Source organism: Humulus lupulus, chromosome 3 (genome assembly GCF_963169125.1).
Source record: "Humulus lupulus chromosome 3, drHumLupu1.1, whole genome shotgun sequence".
Taxonomy (NCBI): domain Eukaryota; kingdom Viridiplantae; phylum Streptophyta; class Magnoliopsida; order Rosales; family Cannabaceae; genus Humulus; species Humulus lupulus.
In genome coordinates this window covers 15,423,376-15,450,599 of record NC_084795.1, presented here as the reverse complement: position 1 = coordinate 15,450,599, position 27,224 = coordinate 15,423,376, and the positions used below count along the sequence as shown (strand labels likewise).

The 27,224-nt window shown below is 39.5% G+C and overlaps 2 protein-coding genes across 2 annotated transcripts; both read left to right on the top strand.

Annotated features, from left to right (window-relative positions):
- Positions 1-11,627: 11,627 nt before the first annotated feature.
- Positions 11,628-13,387, top strand: LOC133823684 (uncharacterized). The gene is made up of 3 exons (XM_062256532.1): positions 11,628-11,815; positions 12,005-12,372; positions 12,666-13,387. Exons 1-3 carry the CDS (start codon positions 11,628-11,630, stop codon positions 13,385-13,387), a joined length of 1,278 nt encoding a protein of 425 aa, XP_062112516.1.
- A 2,698-nt stretch (positions 13,388-16,085) lies between these two features.
- On the top strand, positions 16,086-26,044 carry LOC133823683 (uncharacterized). Its single transcript, XM_062256531.1, has 25 exons — positions 16,086-16,494; positions 16,809-16,859; positions 16,953-17,043; positions 17,146-17,222; positions 17,657-17,745; positions 18,283-18,402; positions 18,763-18,879; positions 19,048-19,191; positions 19,280-19,403; positions 19,488-19,679; positions 19,801-20,157; positions 21,561-21,727; positions 22,206-22,344; positions 22,462-22,719; positions 22,933-23,107; positions 23,229-23,290; positions 23,375-23,538; positions 23,670-23,767; positions 24,045-24,103; positions 24,194-24,328; positions 24,417-24,673; positions 24,779-24,938; positions 25,184-25,259; positions 25,397-25,450; positions 25,751-26,044. The coding sequence occupies exons 1-25, from the start codon at positions 16,120-16,122 to the stop codon at positions 25,978-25,980; spliced, it is 3,771 nt and encodes a 1,256-aa protein (XP_062112515.1). The 5' UTR covers positions 16,086-16,119; the 3' UTR covers positions 25,981-26,044.
- Positions 26,045-27,224: the final 1,180 nt, after the last annotated feature.

The following is a 27,224-nucleotide window of genomic DNA, read 5'->3' as shown; positions in this document are numbered from 1 at the left end:
GGACGAGATAGAGGAGGTATGTATCAGTGACACCGATCCAACCCGGATCATCCAAGTCGGAAAAAGTCTGCCGGCGGATGTTCGGGCCGCCATCATCGCCCAAGTTAAGGAAAACCAGGATATCCTGGCCTGGTCTCACTCAGACATGACGGGGATCGACCGCAACATCATCTTCCACGCGTTAAGTATTGACCCAAACGCGACCCCGGTTCGCCAGAAACGCAGGCCTTTGGGGACGAAGGGGGCCGAGGCCCTTAAGCTGGAAGTTGAGAAGCTGTCTTCTATCAACTTCATACGCAAGTCTGTGTACCTTGTGTGGCTGGCCAATCTCGTCTTGGTGCCGAAACCAAACGGGACATGGAGAACGTGCATCGACTTCACGGATCTCAACAAAGCCTGTCCGAAGGACTGTTTCCCGCTGCCCCGGATCGACCAAACGGTGGATGCTACGTCCGGGTACAAGATCTTAAGCTTCATGGATGCTTACTCCGGCTACAATCAGATCTCTATGCATGTGGCAAATCAGGAGCACACCAGTTTCCAGACCGATAAGGGGATATACTGCTACATAGTCATGCCCTTCGGACTGAAAAACGCCAGGGCAACCTATCAAAGGCTTATCAATCGGATGTTTCGGGCCCAACTAGAGCGAAACATGGAAGTCAACATCGATGACATGCTGGTCAAGTCCAAGACTTCCGGGAAGCATGTGGACGACCTGACTGAAGCTTTCATAGTCATTCGGAAGTACGGGATGAAGCTGAATCCCAAAAAGTGCACTTTTGGCGTGGCCTCCGGGAAGTTCCTGGGCTTCATAGTGAGCTTCCGGGGAATAGAGGCCAATCCAGATAAGATCAAGGCACTGATTGATATGCTATCTCCCCGGAAGCATAAGGACGTGCAAAGCCTGACGGGGCGGATAGCCGCCTTGAGCCGTTTCGTTTCCAAAGCCATGGACAAGTGCATCCCGTTCTTTAACGTCCTTCGGGGAAGCCAGAGTTTTGAATGGTCAGTTGAGTGCGAAGAAGCCTTTCGCAAACTGAAAGAACACCTGGCCCAAGCTCCAATCCTGGTGAAACCGGTGGATGGGGAACCTCTGTACCTCTATCTGGCAGTGACAGAGCATGCGATCAGCGCAGTGCTGGTACGGGAAGAGGAGAGGACGCAGCTCCTGGTGTATTATGTAAGTAAGCGATTGTTGGACACTGAGTCTCGGTATCCATTGATCGAGAAGCAGACCTTTTGCCTGGTGATGGCATCTCGGAAGCTCCAGCCTTACTTCTAAGCCCACGCAATAAAGGTCCTGACCAACCACCCCCTGCGGCAAGTGTTACAGAAGCCCAAGTCATCGGGAAGACTCCTGAAGTGGGCCATGGAGCTAAGTCAGTTCGATATATCCTACGTCCCTAGAGTGTCCATCACGGGGCAAGCCCTGGCCGATTTCATCGTTGAATGTTCCGGGGTATCTCAGGAAGACAATGATCCCGATGTCATCGCGGCGCCCGTATAAAAGGTCTTCATGGACGGGGCCTCGAATGAAAACGGGGCCGGAGCCGGGGCCGGAGCCGGGGCCGGGATCATCTTGGTGTCACTCAGGGACACTAGTTACAAAATGCTCTTCGTTTCCAGTTCAAGGCGTCGAATAACGAAGCGGAGCATGAAGCTGTCCTAGCCGGGCTGCGTTTGGCCCGGGAGGTAGGGCCAGCGAACTTGGAAATCTACAGCGATTCCCAGCTGGTTGTCAGGCAAATCTCGGGGGAATATCAAACTAAAGAAGAGAGAATGGCGACTTATGTGACCCAGACGAGAGAGATGCTGCAGGCGTTCACAAGGCACTCCATCCGCCAGATCCCCAGAGAGCAAAATGTCTTCACGGACACACTAGCAAAGCTGGCCACCGACGTCAAAGCAGAACTAGCTGGGCTAGTCCCCGTCAACCACCTCCTCGTCCCAAGCATCAGGGCCCCTGCGGTCCGCACCGTCGATCACTCTACATCGTGGATGGGACCTCTTATCCGTTAACTGACAGCCGGGGAGGTACCAGCCGACAGGGCTGCAGCCAGGAAGCTTTAGTACCAAGTCCACCGATATGTCATGATGGACGGAAAACTCTATCGCCGGGGGTTATCCATGCCTTACCTCAGGTGTGTGTCTGGGATGGAACTAAGCGCCATCATGCATGAAGTGCACGAAGGCTTTTGCGGAGATCATACAGCCGGGCCCAGACTGTCCAAGAAGATCCTACGCCAAGGATACTTCTGGGCGACCATGAAAAGAGATTGTATCGATTACGTCTGCAAATGCGAACAGTGCCAGCGGTATGCGAAGGTCCAGCGGGCCCCCCCGACAGAAATAACCTTGATGACTAGCCCCTGGCCCTTCGCGGTGTGGGGGATCGATCTGGTGGGATCGCTCCCAACCGGGAAGGGAGGGGTGAAGTATGCCATCATAGCCGTGGACTACTACACCAAGTGGGTTGAGGTGGAGCCCATGAGCACAATCACTTCCAAGAAGGCATTGGATTTTGTCATCAACAACATAGTGTGTCATTACGGCCTCCCCTACAAAATTGTATCTGACAATGGGAAGCAGTTCGACAGCGCTCACTTCACGGATTTTTGCGAGAGACACAACATCGTCAAGAGCTTCTCCGTGGTCGCCAGGCCCCAGGAAAACGGGCAGGCAGAAGCCGTGAACAAAATCTTAAAAAGGACGCTGAAGAAAAAGCTCCAGGACTACAAGAGCAAATGGCCCGAGGAACTGCCCCGCGTACTGTGGGCTTACCGGACGACCGAGAGGACATCGACCGGCCACACTCCTTACTCCATGGTCTATGGATGCGAAGCCATCATCCCCATCGAGACGACCATCCCGTCTCACCGAAGAGACACGTGCGACCCCGCCCAGAACCACACCTTACTCCAAGAATCACTAGATCTCATCGAGGAGATCCGGGAGGAATCGCAGGTGCAGCTAAAGATGTACCAAGGAAAGATCGCACGGCACTTCAACTCCAAAGTCAAAAGCCGAAAGTTTGGAACTGACGACTTGGTCTTGCGAATAGTCTTCCCTGCTACTCAAGATCCGGGAGTGGGGGTTCTGGGCCCAAATTGGGAGGGGTCGTACGAGATCCAACACGAAGTGTGCCCCGGGACATACCGCTTAAAGCGGCTCGATGGCTCGGAAGTCCCGCGAGCCTGAAATGCGGAACATCTCCGTAGATACTATCAGTAGTCGGGAGAGCATGTTCCAATTTAGTATTTTCATTGTAAACAATGTACGCCTCAGGGCGACCTCTTTTTAATAATAAAAATGGTGTGTACAAAATTCATAAAGAAATATTGTCGAACAATGAGAATCTATCTTAAGTGACCCCAGACCAGTCTCCGCTCACTTGCGGGGGGTATCCCGGGTATAGGCAAATACCCGGCGGGGCGCAAGCTCAGGCTAGTCCCGGCTCGGACCAGCGATGTCCGAGTGAAACAAACCCCATGGGATCGAGCCTAAGGCCGGTCCCACCCTGGACTAACGATGTCCGGGGGATACAAATTAAAGAGGACCGAGCCTAAGGCCGGTCCCACCCCGGACGAGCGACGTCCGGGGGTATAAATTAAAGAGGATCGAGCCTAAGGCTGGTCCCACCCCGGACGAGCGACGTCCGGGGGTATAAATTAAAGAGGATCGAGCCTAAGGCCGGACCCACCCCGGACTAACGATGTCCGGGGGATACAAATTAAAGAGGATTGAGCCTAAGGCTGGTCCCACCCCGGACGAGCGATGTCCGGGGGTATAAATTAAAGAGGATCGAGCCTAAGGCCGGTCCCACCCCGGACGAGCGACGTCCGGGGGTATAAACTAAAGAGGATCGAGCCTAAGGCCGGTCCCACCCCGGACTAACGATGTCCGGGGGATACAAATTAAAGAGGATCGAGTCTAAGGCCGGTCCCACCTCGGACGAGCGACGTCCGGGGGTATAAATTAAAGAGGATCGAGCCTAAGGCCAGTCCCACCCCAGACTAACGATGTCCGGGGGATACAAATTAAAGAGGACCGAGCCTAAGGCCGGTCCCACCCCGGACGAGCGACGTCCGGGGTATAAATTAAAGAGGATCGAGCCTAAGGCCGGTCCCACCCCGGACTAACGATGTCCGGGGGATACAAATTAAAGAGGAACGAGCCTAAGGCCGGTCCCACCCCAGACGAGCAACGTCCAGGGGTATAAATTAAAGAGGATCGAGCCTAAGGCCGGTCCCACCTCGGACTAACGATGTCTGGGGGATACAAATTAAAGAGGACCGAGCCTAAGGCCAGTCCCACCCTGGGTGAGCGACATCCAGGGGTATAAATTAAAGAGGATCGACCCTAAGGCCGGTCCCACCCCGGACGAGCGACGTCCGGGGGTATAAATTAAAGAGGATCGAGCCCAATGCTGGTCCCACCCCGGACTAGTGATGTCCGGGGGGTACAAATTAAAGAGGACCAAGCCCAAGGCTGGTCCCGCCCTAGACTAACGATGTCCGGGGAATATAAATTAAAAAGAACCGAGCCCAACGCGGGTTCCACCCCGGACGAGCGATGTCCGGGGATATACATTAGAAAGGACTGCGCCCAAGGCTCGTCTCGCTCCGGACGAGTGATGTCCGGGAGAGAGAAGCATCCGGTATGCCCCAGGGCAAAGCCGTGGCCTACAACTAATAAAGGGAGAACAAGGTTCCAAAATAAACTCAGTCCCGTTGGCCCTGGCCATTGGAGCCAGGATTAAAAACTTGGCGGTTAGGTCTGAAAACTCGACAAGCTAGTTAGTTGGTCTAGTCCAGGCCGTTGGAACCGGGATCAAACCCTCAGAATCAATTAGGCGCGACAATAAAATGAAATTTCTACTCGGAATAACAAAAAGAAATACATATATAAAAATCGGAGAAAATAACAAGTGTTTTGGACGCGTACGCGTCCGAACAGGTTACAAAATTACAAAGGAAACAGAGACAAGGCGAGGATTCGGGCCTAGGCTTCATCCGCCAGGAGCTCCGCGTCTTCCTTCTCCTTGGCCTCGAACTCGGCCTGCTTTGATTCCGGATTGGGGAACACCAGGAGGTTCATACTCTTGTCCTTGCACCAAGCCATGTAAATGGCCTCCTCGAAGGTGACCTCCAGCATGCCCTCTGCCTCCTCCTTCTCACGGCGGGATGCTTCGTGCGTCGCCTTCTCCTCGAGAAGAGAATCGCCCAGTTCACAGACCCGGGCCTTCAAGGTCTGGATCTCCTCCTTGTCCCGGCTGGATTGAGTCGCAACCGCCTTCAGAAGTGTTGCCCTCTCATCGGCATCTTTTTCCTTTCGGGACAAAGCCTCTTCCAGTCTGGCCTTGACGCAGTCGAACTCCTCATGATCCTCCCGGGACTGGGCTATCTCACGGCCAAGGGCCCCCTTGGCGGTCTCCCTCTGATTCACGACTGCCTCCAGCTCCAGCTTGGCCGTCTCCATCTTCATGGCTAGCTCGGCCACCAGATCGGCACTCCGATGGGACAACAGATCAACCTGGAGCAAAGAAAAGTTAGGAAAAATCCTTATTAACAAGTAAGAAGGGGAAAGAAAAAGACAGGTAAAACTTACGCAGTGGCCTGGTGGCGGAGCGCTTGGGAGATGAACAGCACGTCTGGGTTGGCTATAGTGGCGTACCGCTTGAGTTGGAGGTTGGACATGGTGTTCCCCACCTAGTCCAACAGGTCCGCTGCCAGGGGGGCCGTGTCCTGCCCAAGCTTAGGGCGAAAGCTCGTTTCAGCGGCTGACCGATCCACGATTGGCTGAGGAGCGCTGAACGCCGCTAGACGCTCCACAAATTCTACTTGACGGCGGATCGTTAGGGCCCTGTATGTATCGTCCCTCCAGCCTCGACCATTTTCCCAAGTCCGGTTGATCAGCCGGGACTGCTCATCCCGCAAAACTGCCTCCCCCTCCTCGAGAAGAGTCGGGCGTATGGGAAGAACTGGCGGGGTAGGGATCTCTTTCTCGGCGAGCCGACTCTCGCCGTGCGACTCATTGGCCGAACCAGCCCACCTCACCCGGGGCCTCTTCCCGGCGTTGACCTCTTCAACGCCTGCCTCCAGGCCCATTTTCCTAGAGTTTTGACTAGCCTCTGCACCCGCCTCCAAGTCTATCACTGGGTGTTGGGCGGGGCCAAGGACTGCAGCCTGCTCCACGGCTTAAATGGGGACTGCGGCAAGGGCTCCTTCACCAAGACGAAGCTCTGTCCCGGACGCATCCTTGTTGAGGCTGGGCTCTGGGCCCTTCACCTCGTTTGCTTTCCTGGCTGCCCTGTCCTTGAGGAGCTGCCTCATTTCGCTGGCGGGAGTAGACATGTGGGAATCTCATGCAAAAGCACAGAAAAGGGAATTAGTATGGAAAACCAGACAAAAGAAAAAGAGATAAATATCAACGTCAAAACTAATAATGACCCGGGACGAACCCTCATCTATGCCCCGGGCGCGCCTAAACTCCTCTAAAGCGAAGGAATGGACTCGGTCCCCCATGTCATCCGGGTTCAGGAAATTCCCGTACTGAAGGAACCCAGATAAAAACATAAGGACCTCCGAGCCTACGGGGACGGGAGTCGAAGGTCTTGTCTCCTCGTCAGCCCTGAACGCAGGGCCTAGGAATACTAGCCTATCCCTAGCTAAGTCCCCGACTTGAGGAGCATAAGTCAATATTAGAGGGGAGTTACCTCGCCTCGATATGCTAGCCCCGGGAGTCCCCGTGTTCGGTAGGGCATCCTCGAAGAGCTCCTCCAGCTCCTCCGAATAGGCCGCCTCCGTCTGGGCCTGGCCCTTCTTTCGCTGGGCCGCGTCAGCTCGCGCTGCCTTCTCCACTTCTGCAATGTGGTCCAAGGCCAGTTGTTCCCAGACGACGACATTATTCTTGCAGGTGATGCCCCGAAGGTTCGGGATGACAATGGTTTGGGTGCTCGTGAGCATCCCGTCCACTCGGAGGTTGTCCGTGTTAACGTAGCCACCTACGTCCAGGTCATCCGCGCTCAACCCGGAGTAAAACTTCCTTCGTTCCATGATGAACTTGGTGATGGGAGTTTGAGCGAAAGGTCCTGCCATCCGGAGGAACATGATGAGATGGAGAAAAAGAGAATAAAAACAAAGAGAAAAAGGATCGGGGAAGCACTTACCCACTCGCTGGAAGTCCAGCAGCAGTGTAGGGTTCTTCTCCACGAGGAACCCGGACGTCATAAACCAATAATGATGGACGTCCGGGGGATGTTTCCAGGAGCGTGGTAGCTACCTCGCGGCTTCAGTCTGTAGAAGTCGTCCAAGGTCTTGTCCTTGACGTTGACCTGCGGCTCCAGCTTGTAGAAATATAAGACTTTCGCAAGGGTCGGCTCCGCGATCTCCTGTGCGATGCAAAACACTCGCCATCCCGCGAGTAGCCGATACGCTTGCGGTAGGAGTTGGAACGGCGCAATCCCCACATACGTCAGGAATCACACGAAATAATCGTGGAGCAGGAGCGTGGCTCCCGCGCTGATGTGGCCGGCGCTCCAGGCCCCGAATCCCTCTACGGACGTGTGCACCCGCTCCTCGATCCTGGCCATGCGGTTATGGAAGAGTTCGGGGGTGGACTCTATGCCTAGACGCTTCTCCAGGAGGTACATCATCCGGTAGTTCCGGAACAGGTTGGGTGCCACGTCCATTTCCCACCTGTTACCCTTGGGTGACCGAGACCCAGAGATGACGATCGGGGCCCTGTTGACTTCTTCCTCGGAGTAGAGTGTGACGCTCGTTGTCATAGTTGATGATCTGGGAACAAAGAAAGAAAGCCAAGCAGTCAGTACCTAAACCCAAGAAAGTCGGTTAAGGTACAGGAGGTCTCCTAAGGACTGCTTGGAGCCCCTTCGGATCGGGTCCGGGATCACCAAGGAACCACAAGACCCTGATCGGGAACGAAAAAAGAGCTACTAAGGCTCTGCCATCTGTCCAGGAAGCATCCAGATATGGAGCAACCAGAGCCAGGCGGCCTTCCTAACAACTCCTAAACGTAATCAGATTCTAGTAGCCTAAACATGCGAATTAAAAGAATAGCCTAAGTTCATATATTCATCAAGAAGGTCAGAAGAACTTACTGTGAGTTGTTGGCCGTTGAAGATGGTGGTTTTCCGACAGTAAGAACGGCAGAACTTCGTTCTTGAAATGGTGAAGTCGGTTCAGCAATTCGTTGATAGGAAAGACACAGGACGAGTTCTCAGGCAGATGGGCAGACGCTGGGGCCGTAGGGAATAGACGACGGCGTAGAGTTAGCAGACGATGGTGGATGTCACTAGCGATATCGGACATGCAAAGCTGATCAATTCTTAAGATGGCTCGAGAGTGTAAAAATGTCAAATAAGCGTCTGCGGGGTATTTATAAGGGCTAAAATCCTGGCCTCTGATCCAACGGGCAGGTGTCTCCCCATCGGATGGTCTAGAATCGTGCAGGGGTATTTATGAGCCCTCTCAGGCTGGATCCTTGCCATCTCAGATCTAACAGCCCAGGAGGGGTGGATGCCAAAGGTCGCCCCCTCCTACGGTCCACCTCAACCCAAAAGTATTAATGATGGACCCCTGTGCGGATGGGACGCTTCGTGATCTGTGCTGACACACTAGCCTAGGCCTAGCGACCCTTGAGATGGCTGGGCGACCCTTCAAGGTCGAGACCCATCCATGCAGCAGTCACCTGGTGACACGTGTACCCCTGTCACGAAGTGGGACAAAGGTAAACGTACCCAGACACTGGTAAATGGTCCGGGCCCAACATACGGCCAACGTCACTGCCCTTTGTCACGGACCCACGATTCCAAGCAGGAACCGGGAAGGCAACCGTGGATCGTCCAGGAGCAAGGCAAGCCTCCACCTGGCGGCCCCAGGCGAAGGCTTGGGGGTAAATGTTATCCCCATTTCCTGACGTGGGCCCGGGACGGTGGTCTAGGCCCATGGTCTGGGCGTTTGAATGTGGGCCCGGCCTAAGCCCGCTTGGTACCGGAATATCCAAGGGGCACGACCCTAGTACGATTCTGGGCCCGGACGATGTCCGGGATGGTGATCCAGGACAGTTGTCCCGGGAGACAAACAGAGCTCAGAATCCCGTTGAAGTATACATAAAACTGTCTCGGAGTCTGGTGACAGTCCGGGCCTGTGGTAAACGAAGAGGGACAAAGGTAAACGAACCTGGATTAGGTCGTCCCCGGTTGGTAAGGAAAAGCATCTGTGACCCTGAAGCCGCCTCACTCCGCGTGGGGGTTGTCCCCACTTTTCACTTGCGGAAAAGGCCACCTCGGGATTGCGCGCCGCTGTTTCAGACCTGCACTGCCAAGTATTCTGACTGGTCTTGTCCCCTGAATCTGCCTCGTAACTCGAAGTGCCCAGACCAAAAGCACCGTTTTGTCAGGCGAAATATAGTTCTTGGGCCACCCTATTGGGCCTTAATTAGTCTTGAATCTATGTATGTTTTATCTTTTATATTGGGCTTCCACCAGAGAAGCCAAGAGTATCCATATCTCTGATGGACCCGGGTCATACCCGACCCAGACCCAGTGTTCCCATGAGCTTATAAATACAGGCGATAGAACACTGGGAAAAGGACCTCTCTTCGACTTGTATACAATTACTCTGTCAAAACATGGAGAGAAACTCCATTATAAAAGACTTTCCAAGCTCTAATACAACTGACTCGTGGACTAAGGCTTATTAACGCCCCAACCACGTAAAAATCCTGTGTTAATCTTCTACTTTCCATATCATTATTTTCAGCTGATATTCATTAGTGTGGTTTCCGAAAATCTCGGTAAACACATATGAAATGAAAAATTAAACCAAAAGATTATTTATGATTTTTATTTATATATATAATATGATAATCTTTCTAAACATACATGATAATATTTTTATTAAAAATTAAGATTATGTATTATATATTATTATAATAATAATGATATTTTATAATATTTAAATTTATATTAATATAAGTATTAAATATTATTATAACAATAATTATTCATAATATTTAAAATCATATTAATATAATTAGTAAAAAATTAGGATTATATATTTTTGTCATAATAATATTTTATAACATTTAATTTATATTTTATAACATTTGAAGTTGAATTTGAATTTATATCAATATAATTATTATATATGTAGTCTTATATTAAATATTAATATGATAATGATATTTTATAATATTTGAATTTATATTAGCATAATTATTAAAAAATTAAGATTATATTTATTATCATAATAATATTTTATAACATTTAAATTTATATTAATATAATTATTAAATATCTAATCTTGTATTATATATTATTATAATAATGATATTTTATAACATTTGAATTTAAATTTATATTAATATAATTATTATATATGTAGTCTTATATTAAATATTATTATAATTATAATGATATTTTATATTATTTGAATTTATATTAATATAATTAATAAATATTTACTTTAGTTAGTTTTAAAGGAATATTGCGTTAAATATTTACAATATTCCATTAAAGTTAACAAAAGAAACCGTTAAAACTAAGAATTTACATTATCTACACACTTTTTATATTAAAGAGATATATGGAATTTCTATGGTAGGGGCTAGAAAAAGAGCCCTACTGATAGGGTTCTTTTGTGTTCTCGACCCATGAACAGTTTTTGGCGCGATTTTTTTTATGACCGTGTAGATTATAGTTATTTAGAGCAGAGCTGGCCTCACCTTAAGGTCAGTGAGGCAGTTGCCTAGGGCCTTAAATTTATTATACAGTTAACTCTTGAAGTTTTTTTTAAATTTTAAAATGGTGAGTCATTAGTTATACGCTTTAGTGAGAAAAAATAGGTACTAATTAACTTCTTTTGATCTTAATTTATTTTATTTTTCATTTCCAATGTAATAACAATATATAAATAGGTACTGATTAACTTCTTTTGACTTTAATTTATTTTATTTTTCATTTCCAATATAATAACAATATATATATTATAACGTTATTTTTTGCTTATTAATAGAAATTGTCATTAATTATAAGTTAACGTTTCAAATTATACCGTTGGTTTGGTAATTGATAGATTTAATTTTATTTATATACCCTTAAAATATTTGTGTATATATATTCCTATTACAATTTTCATAATACACTATTTTATTTCTCTTATTCTCAAAAAGTGAAATTATCTCATATGCATTATTTCTTTAAGCATTTGGATTCAAGAATCAAAATCTTTCTTCATAATTTTGCTAGAAAGCAGAAATCTCCAGCCTCCAGGTTATATCATTCTTACTCATTTGTTTATAATATTTTTCAAATAATATTTTATATTATTATTATTGTTGTTTTGTTATTTCTATCTTGTTATATTATTTTTATTTGATTGCTAGTTTGCTTATTCTATGTAATAGTTTTAGAGTCAGAAAAAATATGTCTAATCGAAAATATGCTTCAGGATATGAGAAACTAAAAAAGAATAGAAAATTTAGTTCAATCACAAAAGGAGCTCTTGATAAATTTATTTTAAGTAACAAGAATGATGCATTGAATTTGAGTAGTGAAACAATTGAAAAAAAAAAATTTGAAATCACTAGGGAATGAGGAAATTATGGTAGAAAAGAACTTAGAGAATGAGAATGATGATGTAATTGTTAATGAAGATGGTCAAGAAAATATTAATGAAAATGAAGTTGATATAGAAAGAAAAGATGTTCATGATAATTTGAGTAGTGATGTTTCTTATAATATTTATGATCCCGGATGGTGGAAAATTATTGATACTAAATTAAGAGATTTGTTAGTAGAAAAATGTCCAATTAGAATAAATGATATAATTTTTCCAAAAGATGAAAATTCTAGGCATTTTTCAACTTTTTATTACATGAGAAAATTATAGAATGGAGAACCATATGATAGAAGATGGTTGGTATATTCTAAGGATTTTGACAAGGTGTATTGTTTTTGTTGCAAATTATTTCATTCTAGTTCTACTAATAATATGAATCAATTAGGCAATGAAGGAATCAAGGAATGGAAAAATCTTGGTGCTAGGCTTAAAACACATGAAACAAGTCATAAGCATATTGTTAACATGAATGCTTGGATTGTCTTAGAATTGAGACTTGCAAATAATAAAACAATAGATAAAAGTGTGCAAGAACGAATTAATAAGGAGAAGGAACATTGGAGGAATGTTTTAGTAAGAATAATTGCTATTGTAAAAAATCTAGCTAAGAATAATTTGGCATTTCGTGGAAATAATGAAAAGATCTACCAAGAGAACAATGGAATTTTTTTGAGTTTAATTGAAATGATTGCTGAATTTGATCCAATTATGCAAGAACATGTTCGACGTATTCAAAATAGAAAATTCATAATCATTATTTGGGACATAGAATTCAAAATGAGTTGATTCAATTATTAGCGAATGAAGTGTAAAATACAATTTTGAAAAAAGTCAAAGAAGCAAAATATTTTTCAGTTATATTTGATTGTACTCCTGATTTAAGTCATCGAGAACAAATGTCTCTTATATTGAGGTCTGTAAATATCTCAACTAGTCCAATAAGAGTGGAAGAATATTTTTTTGGGATTTTTAAAAGTGGATGATACTTTGGAAAATGACTTTTTAACGAACTCACAAAAGAAATTGAAAATTTGAAACTTGACATTAATGACATAAGAGGACAAGGATATGATAATGGATCTAACATGAAAGGAAAGCACCAAGGTGTACAAAAGAGATTATTAGAGTTAAATCCTAGAGCATTATATACACCTTGTGGTTGTCATTATCTTAATTTCGTGCTTTGTGATGTTGCTAATTCTTGTGTTAAAGTTGTATCCTTTTTTGGTGTTTTACAACGTATATATTCATTATTCTCTTCTTTACCTAAGCGATGGACAATATTGAAAAATAATATATCTACTTTGACTGTGAAATCATTGTCTCAAACTCGTTGGGAAAGTCGTATTGAAAGTGTTAAGGCAATTAGGTTTCAAACTCCAAAAATAAAATATGCTTTGCTTGAACTAGCAGAAACAAGTGATGATCCTAAAATAAAGAGTGAAGCTAAATGTCTAGCAACCTATGAATTAGAGAATTTTGAATTTTTGTTAGACATGACTATTTGGTTTGATATTTTGTTTGCTGTCAATTCAATTAGTAAAAATTTACAATGTAAAAATATGGATATTGACAATACTATAAATCAGTTAGATGGTCTTCTTTCGTATTTTGAAAATTATAGGAAAGATGGATTTGTTTATGCTATGATTTTAGCTAAAGAAATTGCAATTGAGATGGAAATTGAGCCTAAATTTTGTGAAAAACGTGTGATTCGTAGGAAAAAAAATTTGATGAAATAATTGATGATGATGATGATGATATAGTAAAATCTGCTAAAGAATCATTTCGGATTGACTATTTTCTTTTTATGATTGATCAAATCATTTGTTCACTTAAAAATAGATTTGAACAATTTCAAGTGTATGCAAACATTTTTTTATTTTTATTCAATTTGAAGAAACTAAAATCATTGAATGAAGATGCTTTAAAATATCATTCTTTAAATCTCGAAAATATTTTAAAATATAATTTATTTTCTGATATTGATGGTTTAGATTTGTTTTCAAAATTAAAAATGTTGAGAGAAATTTTTCCAAATGAAAATAGCAGTTGAAATACTTGATTACATAAAAAAGATTGATTCATTTCCAAATGCATACATTGCTTGTAGAATATTACTAACTATTCCTGTAATAGTTGCTTCAGCAGAGAGAAGTTTTTCGAAATTGAAATTGATAAAGTCTTATTTAAGACCAACTATGTTGCAAGAACGATTGAGTGGATTGACAATGTTGTCTATTGAGCATAATTTACTAGATAAACTTGAAAACAATGATTTTATTAACAAATTTGCATCCCAAAAAGCAAGAAAGATAAATTTTTAAATGAATCAATTATTGTTATTTATTATTTTTTAATCATTTTGTTTTAATTGATATTCTTGTTAGGTTCTATGGCTTGGAGATTGCTCGTTGTGAAAAAGTTGGAGAATAAAATTTACTTATTGGAGAATTCATCTACAACTTTGAATAATAAATTTGTAGTACTTTTATTTAGAATATTTGACTTTATTATGTGGGTGTAAAATTTTTATTTAAATTTGGATGATATATTAATATTAAAAATATAGTTTTTTTCTTCTTCATCAAATGCCTCATTTTAAAATTTTGCCTATGACCCAAAAAAAACATTAGGCCGGCCATGATTTAGAGCATTTGCAAATTTTTAGAAAATTCCAAATACTTTATAGTGTCGAAAACTAAGTGCAAATATGTTGTTGCACTCGTGACTAATTTGTTTATGTGAGTAGAAAATAACATGTTTGAACCTTATTTTCCGTACACTAAATTATTAGTAATTTTCTAAAAATTTGTAGGATGCTCTAAATAACTACAATATAGACAATCATAAAAAATATCGCACCGAAAACTATTCACGAATCGGAACCCTACCATAAAAACACCCTATATATATTTTTCATTAAACATTGTCAATGATTGATCATAATATTTTCATTAATTATTGATTTATCCCTCCATCGTGGTCACATATAAAACATCACCCAATTATGTAGGTCTAATTAATTTATAAAACGTAGATAGTGATTGAAAAATAATCATATTGATTCTTGACGTAACTTCATTAGCTTCATATTACTTGCTATTGAAACAAGTTAGGTTTAGGAATAATGAATCTAATATTTTATTTTATCAACAAAAAACCAAGGAAACTTTTTTTTTAATTGCGTATTTTATAAGAATACCACAATTAGTATATTTTATAAATAGTTATTGATGGTAACAAGTATCTAATAATAATAATTATCAAGTTTGGTCACTACAAGGACTAACCTCAAACAACTCCTTTTTAATAATAAAAATATAATGATTATGTTATTTCTTTAAAAATAACAATTATTTTGTTAAATGTGCCAATTTTTTATATAATTATAATCAAGTGATAATTTTGTCATTATAAGTTATTGATAAAAATAATATTGTGATAAGTTTTTAAAACTAAATAGTTATGGATTTCACAAATAGTTCTTTTGTTATAGTTTTGTAAAATAAGTTATTGGTTTTTTTAAGGTAAATGATACAGCAAAAAATAATTTTTATGCCAAGTACTTAAATTAAAATTTCATAAACCAAAAAGGTACAAAATTTCATTTTTGTATTCTATATTATGTAATCGTTTATTTATTTATTTTTTCTTTCTATTCTTGCATAATTTTCATTGTCGTATTCAATAGTTGTGTCATTTTCAGGTATTGTACTTTTTTCTTCATATTTTGGTAGCAGGCTCTTTATATATTCGAGGTTTAGTTTAATTCTTAGTTTCTCAATAATCCCTAAATTTAATTTTAGTCTCAAATATTTAAAATGTCCCTACTTAGTTTTTTTTTTTAAATTAAAATATTATCCCAATATAATGCATGGATTTTCAAATGTCACACACATATAATCACTTTACTCTAGATATTACAATTGAAATTTTTTTTTTTATAACGGTTAAATATAAAAAATTAATTAAAAAAACACTATATTATTAAAATATGACAAAATTCTATATTTTAAAATATGACAAAAATCCCTTACACATTTGATATAACTATGTATATTTTTGCAAAAATACAAATTATGAATTATTTTTTGGAAATTTTTATGTCCAAAAATAAAAAATAAAAGAAGATAAATAAGATACTTTTATGTCGTTTCGTAGTCGATCGGGGCATGGTTTTGTCGTTGGGCTAAAACGTTGATCACGTGCATATTGCTTGTGAAGCGAATTTCTAAAGTCTGAGCCACTTACTACACAGAGAAGAAGAAAAAAAAGTACCATAATGTTCAAATCAATCTCAGCCGTAGATTTTCACAAAAAATATCATGATGATTAATTGCAGCTGTTCAGATCAGTCAGGGCCACCAGAAAATGACAAAAACACCCTCGATTAAATACTTAATTACGATTGGACCCCCAAAAGTTTGCAAAACACTTCAATTTGTTGGTAGAGAAGAAAATCTGAAATCGCATGGACTGTGACGAACCTCCTCAGCACAGCAAGAAACGATTCACTCAGAACTCTGGCTCACAAAGCCCGAAGCGAGCCATGGCTGAGTTGAGGCACTCGAGTTCGATCGGAGCTCGATCCTCATCTTCTCCGATGAAGCGCGACGAGCACTCCTCCCCGTTGATCTCCGATACTCAATCAGACGACGACGCACGCGGCCGCCATGTTTACAAAGATCGCGGTGACCGTTCTTTCTGCTCTTATTTTTACTCTCTTTGCCCATTTATAAACGACGATGCTAGGGTTTCTACGCAAAGCTCCAGGATCTCACTCTTCTTGGCCGTTTTCGTCGTTCTCGTCGCTGCGATCTCGATTTTCTCCGTCGTTAGACATTTAGTGAGTTCTCTTTCGTGATTCACATTCGTTTGCATATCCGTACATTATCTTTCGTTAGAGATAGGTTAATGGAATAAGAACTGTGATTGAATCTTAAATGGTTAATTATTGGGTGTTTTTGTTATTTGATTGAGAACTAGGGTGATGCTTTGAAATGGGGATTTGTTATTAAGCTTTTTTTAAAAATAAATTTTGATTGAATTTGGCGCCTGGTATACTGTTTGGAGATTACTGTGATAATGTTAATAATTATTTTTGTTAGTACTGACTACTGATTACTGATTTTACCCAACTTTGTTTTCAACTTAATACAGAATACTCCATACTTGTGTAGGAAAGATGGCATTGTTCTTCATTGCCCTCAAGTAAGTATTGAAAGATCTTGAAATTTTATTGTTGCTCACAATGCTCTTGATTAACCCATTAATTTAAATGCATGGTGGTGTTTCTTTTCAAAGGTCAAAGAACCTCCGTCTCTATGGGAGAATCCTCTCTCAGCAACCACTTCTTGGAAGCCATGTGCTGAGCGTCGAGATGGCGGTATATCAGGTACTTGATTATTTTTTTTGTTTTCAAAAGTTATGTATTTGAATTTATGGATAGATTATAAGTTTAGTGTTTGATACATAATACATTATTGGGAATGCACAGATGCTCCTCCTGAGAATGAAACAAATGGATACATTTTCATCCATGCTGAGGGAGGTCTAAATCAACAACGAATTGCTGTAAGTCACGTTTTTATGAACTGAACTGAATCTTATTGACAAATTAAATGTTACAATAACCATATTTTGAATTGCACATAATTGTTAAACCTCCTTACTTTCCATAGAACTTGATTGGGGAAATTGACTCACTCGAATGAGAATTTAAAGCCATTTTCAAATTTAGATCTTTTGTATGAGGGACTAATGAGCATTGTATGGTGTTGAGATGGATGGTTCTAGAATGCAATTGATCTGTTTTTCTTAAAGAATTGATAGTTTGTATACTGGCAAATTTCAGTAGCACAGAACATAGTAAATTTTCTTCAGAAAAGGGGAACAAAGAAATTTTCTGGCAGTGGTTCTAGTTTTTGTTTTCGTAGATTTTATATTTTTGTGATGTGTTTATTATGAGTTATTTTGAGCCGTTTAATTTAACATTTTCCTGGATGCAGATATGCAATGCAGTTGCTGTGGCTAAGATAATGAATGCAACCCTTATTTTGCCAGTATTAAAGCAGGATCAAATTTGGAAAGACAAAACGTAAGATTTCCTTGTGAATGGTTTCACAACTTTTGGTGTTCTTATTGTTGATATTGATAAGATATACACAAATAAGTATAAATTATTTATGTTGAAGAATATATCTGCTGCACCATCCATCATGTAAAAATGCATAATTCCAAATGTGCTTGTTATAAAGTGACATCAATATCACTAGAATTTATAATCTTATTACTCTGTGTCCTTTTTTCTCTTAAATCTATCAATACCAGTGGAATTCATAACCTTATCCTGTGTGTCCTTTTTTCTCCTCAACTTAATTGACTTTGAATTCCACTAAGAAATTGGCAATCTCACTTGGTCAAGCATATATTAATTCAAATGTATAATTCTTAACCACTGTCGTAGTTTGGAAAAAGAAAGAAGGGTAAAATAATGTCTGAAATTTATTGGAGGCTATGAGATGAGAGTTAATGATGACATAATTCTTCCTGCAGACGCCGTGTAGTTGTGTAGATTCAGTTAGTCCTCACGAACTCTAATGTTTGCTGTTCATGAATGTGGAAATATGTACAGGAATTTTGAAGACATCTTTGATGTAGATCATTTCATTGATTACCTAAAGGACGATGTGCGAATTGTTCGAGATATTCCTGAATGGTTTACAGACAAAACAGAGCTTTTTACAAGTATAAGGTTAGTTACTGTAATGTTTTCTGTAGTTTATGTATCTATGTAAGCAATTAATTATCATTATGTAAAGAGCAAGACATGAAGTTTTGACTCAACACCTATTGACAACAAAAATATCTGTAAAGTGTGAACTATAATATAGCGCTTGGTCCGACCTGCTTGATTTGACATAACCTAAATATTTCTATACTTGTGATTTATCAAGTCAAGAAAGAAATGCTAGAGTGTGCTCTCAACCTTTAGTTAAAATTTATCTAAGTTTAGTGGAATGTTTAGAAGAACCCTCAAAATTGAATTTGCTTGCCCTAGTACCTTTTCGCTGCAATTTGGCACTGACAGGTAGTAAATGTGTTTGTTTTCCAGACGGACGGTAAAAAATATACCAAAGTATGCACCCGCACAGTTTTATATTGACAATGTTCTACCTCGAGTGAAGGAGAAGAAGATAATGGCCTTAAAGCCATTCGTCGATCGACTTGGGTAAGTCGTTGCTTCTAAACAATCGTAGAATTGCATAGGCCTTCTTGTAAAAATGCTGTTATAAGATAAAATGGGTAATAAGATAGATCATTTTAGCACTAATTTTACAATTTTCCGTTCATGTCGACAAGTTTATCTTTAAATGACAGTGAAGGTGTATTCTTTTAGGTATGATAACGTTCCTCCAGAGATCAACAGGCTGAGATGTAGGGTGAACTATCATGCTCTGAAGTTTCTGCCTGAGATAGAGCAGATGGCTGATCTATTGGCTGCAAGGATGAGAAACCGAACTGGAGGTTCAAATCCTTATATGTAAGTTGGCATTTGAAGCATTCCCTTTTAATTGTACAGGTGTACTAAAAATATTAGATCTAACAATGCACAAACTTTCACAAAACAGGGCTCTTCATCTTAGGTTTGAGAAAGGGATGGTTGGCTTGTCTTTCTGTGATTTTGTGGGGACAAGAGAGGAAAAAGTTAGCATGGCAGAATACAGAAAGAAAGAATGGCCCCGGCGTTATAAGGTAATCTAATAAGAATTAACCGTGTGTCTTTTTTGTCACATTGAGTAGAACTCAAAAAGAGCATGATGGTTGCGATCTCTGCAGAATGGTTCCCATCTATGGCAATTGGCCTTGCAGAAGAGAAAGGAAGGACGATGTCCGCTTGAGCCAGGGGAAGTGGCAGTTATTCTCCGTGCAATGGGTTATCCCAAGGAAACTCAAATTTATGTTGCTTCAGGACAAGTCTATGGTGGACAGAACAGAATGGCACCTCTTAGGAACATGTTTCCAAATCTGGTATGGCAAATTTTATTGTAAATAATTTAATAATCAATCCACAAATCTTAATTGAATGTTCTTTTATCCATGAATCTTGCACTCAATTCTCAGTTGTGTAAAATTTGACTATTTGTAACAGGTAACGAAGCAGGAGTTGGCAACAAAAGACGAGTTGGATAAATTCAGGAAGCATGTGACTAGCTTGGCAGCACTGGATTTCTTGGTGTGCTTGAAGTCTGATGTCTTTGTAATGACTCATGGAGGTAACTTCGCTAAGCTGATCATAGGAGCTCGCCGGTACATGGGCCACCGTCAAAAGTCCATAAAACCGGACAAAGGCCTTATGTCTAAATCTTTTGGAGACCCATATATGGGATGGGCTACCTTCGCTGAGGATGTAATTGTCACCCACCAGACACGAACTGGATTGCCTGAAGAAACCTTTCCTAACTATGACTTGTGGGAGAACCCTCTAACTCCATGCATGTGCAAAGCCTAAACAAGGTAAGAACATATCCAGCTCAAAGTTTGAAGGCCTCACCGACTCCAAGAACTCGGGATACAATGCTAATGGAAATTTAAGCCTGAAGGCCTTAAACAAATATGCATATGGAGTGAAGGCCAATGCGAAAGCTGAGATTGGAAGTGGAGGGGTTTGCAGGCGAAACGTACAGACAGCAGCAGGAGATAGATTTTTAACAATTTTATTTATGTCGAGCCATCATTTTTATAACACCATTTGTTGTATCTTCTTTTTCAGAAACAATAGGCGATCAAGGTTTAGATATCGATTTTTTTCTTCTTCTAATTTTTTTTTTGGGGGTTTTGAAGTTCTGTTCTGTCTCAGGAACATCAACATAAAATTTTCATGTATCATCTAAACCGTGTAAAGTTACAAGTGAAATGTGAAAGGTTTTTTAAATGCGGCTATTGCTGGTGAAAACCTGAGTCACTCAAAATAGACGAGTACAGTTACTTTTAAGGCATTGCTATAAGTTTTGTTAATCATATGAAACAAAATGTAGACAGAAAAGCCACTAAACTGTTCTATCTTATTATTATTATTATTAATTATTAATTATTAATTAGTGATTGTTTAATAAATTATAAAAAGCCACAGATTCATTCAAAGGGGTGCCGGCTTAGAGGGACATTTTATTTTATGTTGAATGTAAACAACTGTCCGTAGTGAACTGAACTGGTAGCTCAACACAATATGTACTTACTAAAAATAAAAGTTAAAAATGTCTTTTTTTTTTAAAAATAAATAACTGAAGAAAGTTATGCGCATTAGTGAGAATAAGTCTCTTTGCAGTGAAAGGCTGAAAGGGTTCAGAATAGTTATTGAAGAGCTAGATGACTAAGATGAGTTGACTCTGTGTGGATAAGGCTAAATAAAATTTGAAGCAACGGGTATGTATGAGAATGAGTAGAGAAATATATACTTATAGTGTGATTGATGAGGACCCAAGCAAATATTCGAATGGGTGGAGTCTGTCATGGTCATCGTTGTGTCATCATGTAACTGTAAATAGTTAAATACCAATGGATATTTATGGAGAGAGAGAGAGAGAGAGAGTGTGTTCTGTCAGAAAATGACTCATTCTTCTCTCACAGATCTACTTCCGTCTAAAAGAAAATGTCATTAAGGTATACTATACACTAGTTGGGTTTTTCAACGAGTTTAGAGACGTATCATTATTATTTATGATTGCGACAGAGAGCAGGACATTGCAGTTTCAGTATTTAATGATACCATAGTACAACGATATTGTATTATAAATGTTAACCAGATAAGAACATATTTCAAGAGATTTTTTAAAATAAATAAATGCAAAAATCCTACCTGTTACTGAGGTTTTCTTTTTTTACCTGTTGCTAAAAAGATTAAATTAATAATATGGTTTAACTGGTTGGTGTCAGGTTCCTCATCATTATATTTTCCCCCAAAGAAAGCCAAAACTTCATTCTCTAGTCTTTTCCTCTGCTCTAACTATGAATTTGCAGGTCCTTTTCTCGGGCTCCATATGTTTCTTCTTCCTTTCCCTTTTTCTTCTCGTTCACAGGTACTTCTGTGCTCTCTCTCTCTCTCTCGTTCATCATCATCATTTTTGTGAGTGAGAGTTTTGCTTATGAATTAAATTACTTATTCTGTTGTTGCAAGTTAAAGTATGATGACTGAATCGTGTGCACCAATTTTTTCTTTTCTCTAATAGCAAATTCGGTGATGAGTCAAAAACCCATTTCAGAACTATGCCTGTTTTGCTTTATTATTTCCTAAAATACCGACTTCACTGATTTTTCAAGCATATTATTAACATCTCGTTAAACCCATTTTTGAAAGTGATGAACTTTGTTATATTTTCAAAATTGAGTTTCTGGGCGGTAGGTAATATGCAACATACTCTTTGGTCGAAATGAAATTGTACTTTTTTCTTTTTATGTTATCTATTATTAGTTATGTGGCAGAATCATTGCAATCCCATATGAAGGAAAATGGCCACCCTCATGAAGCAAATCATGTGATGTTATTTTCAATTTCAGAGTGCCAGCAGTAGAGCATGCTAGCTTGCCACCCAGAGGTTGGAACTCGTATGATTCTTTTTGCTGGACCATTTCTGAGGAAGAGTTTCTGCAAAGTGCTGAAGCCATATCTAAGCAGCTACTTCCTCATGGATACGAGGTGCAAAGACGGTGGATTACCTACTGATTATTAGTTTATATTAGTTTATCTGTAGGAGGTGGGAGAGATCTATTTAACATGATATTTAAGGTGCTTTGATTTTTCCTTGCAATGCAGTATGTGGTTGTGGATTATCTTTGGTATAGAAGAAAGGTACCTGGGGCTTATGTCGACTCTCTCGGATTTGATGTAATCGACAAATGGGGTAGAATGATCCCTGATCCAGCTAGGTGGCCTTCCTCCAAAGGAGGAAAAGGGTTCACTGAAGTAGCGAAAAAAGTACATAGCATGGGTTTGAAGTTTGGAATTCATGTCATGAGAGGAATTAGTACACAGGCTGTAAATGCAAATACTCCTATCTTGGACACAACCAAGGTAAACTCTTACCATTACTCTGAAATTTACTGCAATGTGTCAATGATGATTCAGATGATGCATTATTCGTTGGAGTTTATCTGTTATAAGAATCATTAGCTAACATAACACTAAATCTTTTTTTCTTGAAACAAACTAATAGTTTATGGAGCAATTCAAAGCTCTTAGGAAAGCTCTAACAATGTTTGAGCATTCACTTTCTATCAATATCAGGGTAGTTTCTATGAAGAAGATGGAAAAAAGTGGAGTGCGAAAGATATAGGGATGAAGGAAAGGGCTTGTGCATGGATGTCGCATGGTTTCATGAGTGTGGATATCAAGTTAGGGGCCGGGAGGGCCTTCCTCAGGTCATTGTATGAACAGTATGCCGAGTGGGGTGTTGATTTTGGTAAATTGACCTTCTAATGAATGAAACTTATCTTGATTAGCTTCCCTGAACTGCTACAGAACTATGGCATAATTAGGATTACTCAGACTTATCTTGATATTGACTTCTCTGTTTCATCCAGTGAAACATGACTGTGTCTTTGGTGATGACTTGGATGTCAATGAAATAAGCTTTGTTTCAGAGGTAAGCTAGCCTGCATTATTATTCTTTATCTCCATGGTAATGTCATCATCATTACCAATATATTCTCTGCATTTGCTTGTGCAGGTTCTGAAGGAACTTGACCGTCCTATACTGTATTCTTTGTCTCCTGGCACCAGTGTGACACCTGCCATGGCCAAGGCTGTGAGTGGATTGGTAAACATGTACCGGATAACTGGGGATGATTGGGATACATGGCGAGATGTTGCGTCCCATTTTGATGTTACCAGGTGAAGAGTCTTTTTGTTCGAATCTTGATTTCATAACCTAGTTATCTCTTTTCCATTCGGTTTCTTCTTCTAAGGAAAGGGTAAGGGTTAATGGTTAACCTGTAACATTATTCTGTTCTGCTCGTCTTCAGGGACTTTTCTACTTCTAATATGGTTGGAGCAAAGGGATTACTTGGGAAGTCATGGCCTGACTTGGATATGCTACCACTGGGATGGCTAACTGATCCAGGTCAATACTCATCGTTTCATTTTTTTTCACTATTAGTTGATAAATGTTTCGACTCTTATAAGATAAATTAGAATAAGGGTTGATAAACTCATCAAAAAAGCTAAGAAGATAAAAAACCCTGGAGAGTCCAATCTGCTTTAGGGTAATAATAATGAGAAATATTAAATGTGATCATGTGACTGCTGTTTTGCTGTTTACTCATTGTTTCAGAATTTCCTTTAACAAAACAAAATCTTAGTTAGATGATAAATCATTGTTATGATTTTCATGACATCAGGTTCAAATAATGGCCCACACAGAAAGTGTAATCTCAACTTTTATGAGCAAAGAACTCAGGTACAGGAATCACTGCAAGTTGGTTTATTCTCATGGTACTCCCCAATTAGTAAGTACTTTTTTGTAATCTAATTTGTTTTGAATTCACAGATGACTTTGTGGTCCATGGCCAGGTCTCCTCTCATGTTTGGAGGAGATGTTAGAAATCTTGATGAGACCACTCTCAGTCTGATTACCCACCCTACTCTGCTGGAGATAAATCAATTTAGCTCAAATAATATGGAGGCATGATAACTCTTCTAACCTTGGAGTACTTGATAAAGATGAATTCTTCCTTGTAGCTATATAAGTTATTTCTTTGTTGAATTTACAGTTCCCTTATATTACTAGTACAAAGAGCTCAAAGGAGGGAGATGAGATTATTTCCAGGCAGACAAGAAAATGTTTGTCAGATAAAACTTCAGAAGCACAAGTTCTGGGTCTTACTAGCTGTGCAGACACAAAAGCAGTTGGTTGGTCTAGTGAAGCTCTAGAGCAAGATTCTGAACAGATATGTTGGAAACAAAATTTGGGAAGCAAACATCAGACACCACCATTTTGCCTATACAAGAGAGAATCACGACTAACATCGTAATTGTGTTTTTGAATTCTCGCTTATATTGTCTCAAATTACTTGCTAGATAGAATGTCTCTTTAACACTGTTATGATAAATTTTGATATTAATGTTGATTTAGAGATGAAGACATAACTGACAAACAACAATATCAAGGGAAACTCCAGTTATTAGCAAATCACCAATCGGGATTTTGTTTGCATGCTTCTCCAAAGCGAAAGATCACCTCAAAAGAGTACAAGAGAGGCTCATTTTCGCCATGCAAAAGGGATGCAAATCAGGTAACCATGTGTTTCCTATTTTTGTTTTCTTTTTTTCTTCTAAATATATCAAGAATCAGCATAAAAACTGCAATTCAAATTTTTTAAGCTGCATCCAATTGAGTGTCACACATATTCTTTGAACATTTTTCTGATTAATTATTTATTTTTTCATGTAGAGTCCTTTTGATTACATGTTTCTATTTTTTTTTTGTTGTAAATCTGAGGTAACCTGCAATAAAATCTGACAAATTCTTTATTGCCAGATGTGGGAATTGCATCAAAATGGCACCCTCACAAATAGTTATTCTGGCCTGTGTGCGACAGTGAAGTCTGACGAAGGTGATAAACTTTAAAACTTAATGCCTATAATAAGTGTAATTCAAACAAAAAAGAATGCCAGTGTACTTTAATTTAGTAATATCTGTGGAGAGTAAACTTAAATTTATTGTTTAACTTACCATTGCTGATCATTGAAGCAGCTAAACCCAACTCATCCGGAGTTCGCTCTTGGATTGCAACTGGAAGAAAAGGTTCGACCCCTTATCCCACCCAACTGAAAAAAATAAATAAGTTCAAGAAAAAGTAGTGTTATTCTAGTAAAAACTTGAAAACAATCTTCTTCAATTTACAAAAATACAAGAAGACTTCTATTGAGCTTGAGAAACAAAAGAAATAACTTCTTGCCCAGTAATAGATTCTATTGAACTGAAATGCTTGATTTTCGAAATCGAAAAGATAATGAGTGAGCTACTACGGAAACATGTTTTCATACTACAAGTGCTCTTGTATTGTTATTTATGTGACTCTAACAAAGACTGATACCTCCACAGGAGAAGTATATGTTGCTTTTTTCAACTTGAACCCAGTGAACACAGTAATATCAGCAAAGATATCAGACCTGGCCAAGGCCCTACCTGGTGCCAATTTGAATGATGGCTCATGCAAGTACAGAGAAGTATGGAGTGGGAAGGACTATGGAATAGCAAGCCACTCAATATCAATGGCTGTGGAAACTCATGGTCCTGCACTCTTTGTCTTGGACTGTGTTAGTGCACTATAAAAAAAAAAATTCAATATGCACATGTTCTTGATGACATATTTAACAGAGATTTCTTTTCTTACTATATATATTTATGTAGTAAGAATATATCAATAGCAAACCAAACTTGTTAATAAAAAATCAAGAAGGGAAGGAATCTAGTATTATTGGTTTCATCAATAAAATAAAGAGACAACCCACATGAAGGGCCGTTGCATATCCATAAATAGATGCTCCTCAAAACTAGTTTATAATTTAATCGAAAGTTTTAGGAACCAAATATATAAAAATAATAATAAAAATTTTGAGTAGCTATTTGGATATTCTCATCCATTTTTTTTCTTTTACTTTCCAAAATCAAATGTTACATCTCAAGGGGGTGAGTGTAGTTTTAATTAATAAATGGTTGGATTAAAAAAAACTACCCATAATTTTTGTCGTTGACAAGATGAGTTTTGAGATAGTGGAGCCCGATACAAAATATAATATTTGTTTAATTTTTGTATTCAACATGATAATTTAAAAAAAAATTGGAGGTCATTTTTGTAAAAACAAAATTATTTTTCCAAAATTTAGAAATTCTTAAGTGTGAGCCAGATTTGCCTATATTTAGGTAACTCCATGAATTAACCCTTTTTCACCATATATTTATAACCATAACCCATCATTAATGTTTCTCACATTAATGACCTTATAGACACTTAAAAAGACATTAATATCATTCAATAGATATTAAGTTGTTCTCTCTTTTGTTTGACTTGCACGTACCTAGCAGCCATGGAAATGATCTACTCTCACAAAATATAGCAAACACATATTCTCTCTCAAATCATCAAATCTCAAAGGTCATCACCATTTTTTCGCACCAAGATTTAGAAAGTGACTTTATCTCCCACATCTCTTTTCTTCTCACCCAAGTTGAAGAAGATTAAATAAAAATCATCTCCCAAACTTGAAGAAGATTGAACATTTGATTTGATAATGAGTAAGTATTTTTTTATTTATAGGTTATGGGTGTCTTGTGTAATAGTTTAAATAGAATTTTGGAACTACTATACACTAAAAAATCTGTGAAAAGAAATAATTTTATGTTGAGATGACGAATTTTCGAATGATTTTCGCGATTTAAGTCACTGTGTTCACACATTATTCACACTTTGTTCACACTTGGTTCACATTTTCGCAATTTAGGTCACTGCGTTCACACTTTGTTCACACATTATTCACACTTTGTTCACACATGGTTCATACTTGGTTCAGACTTG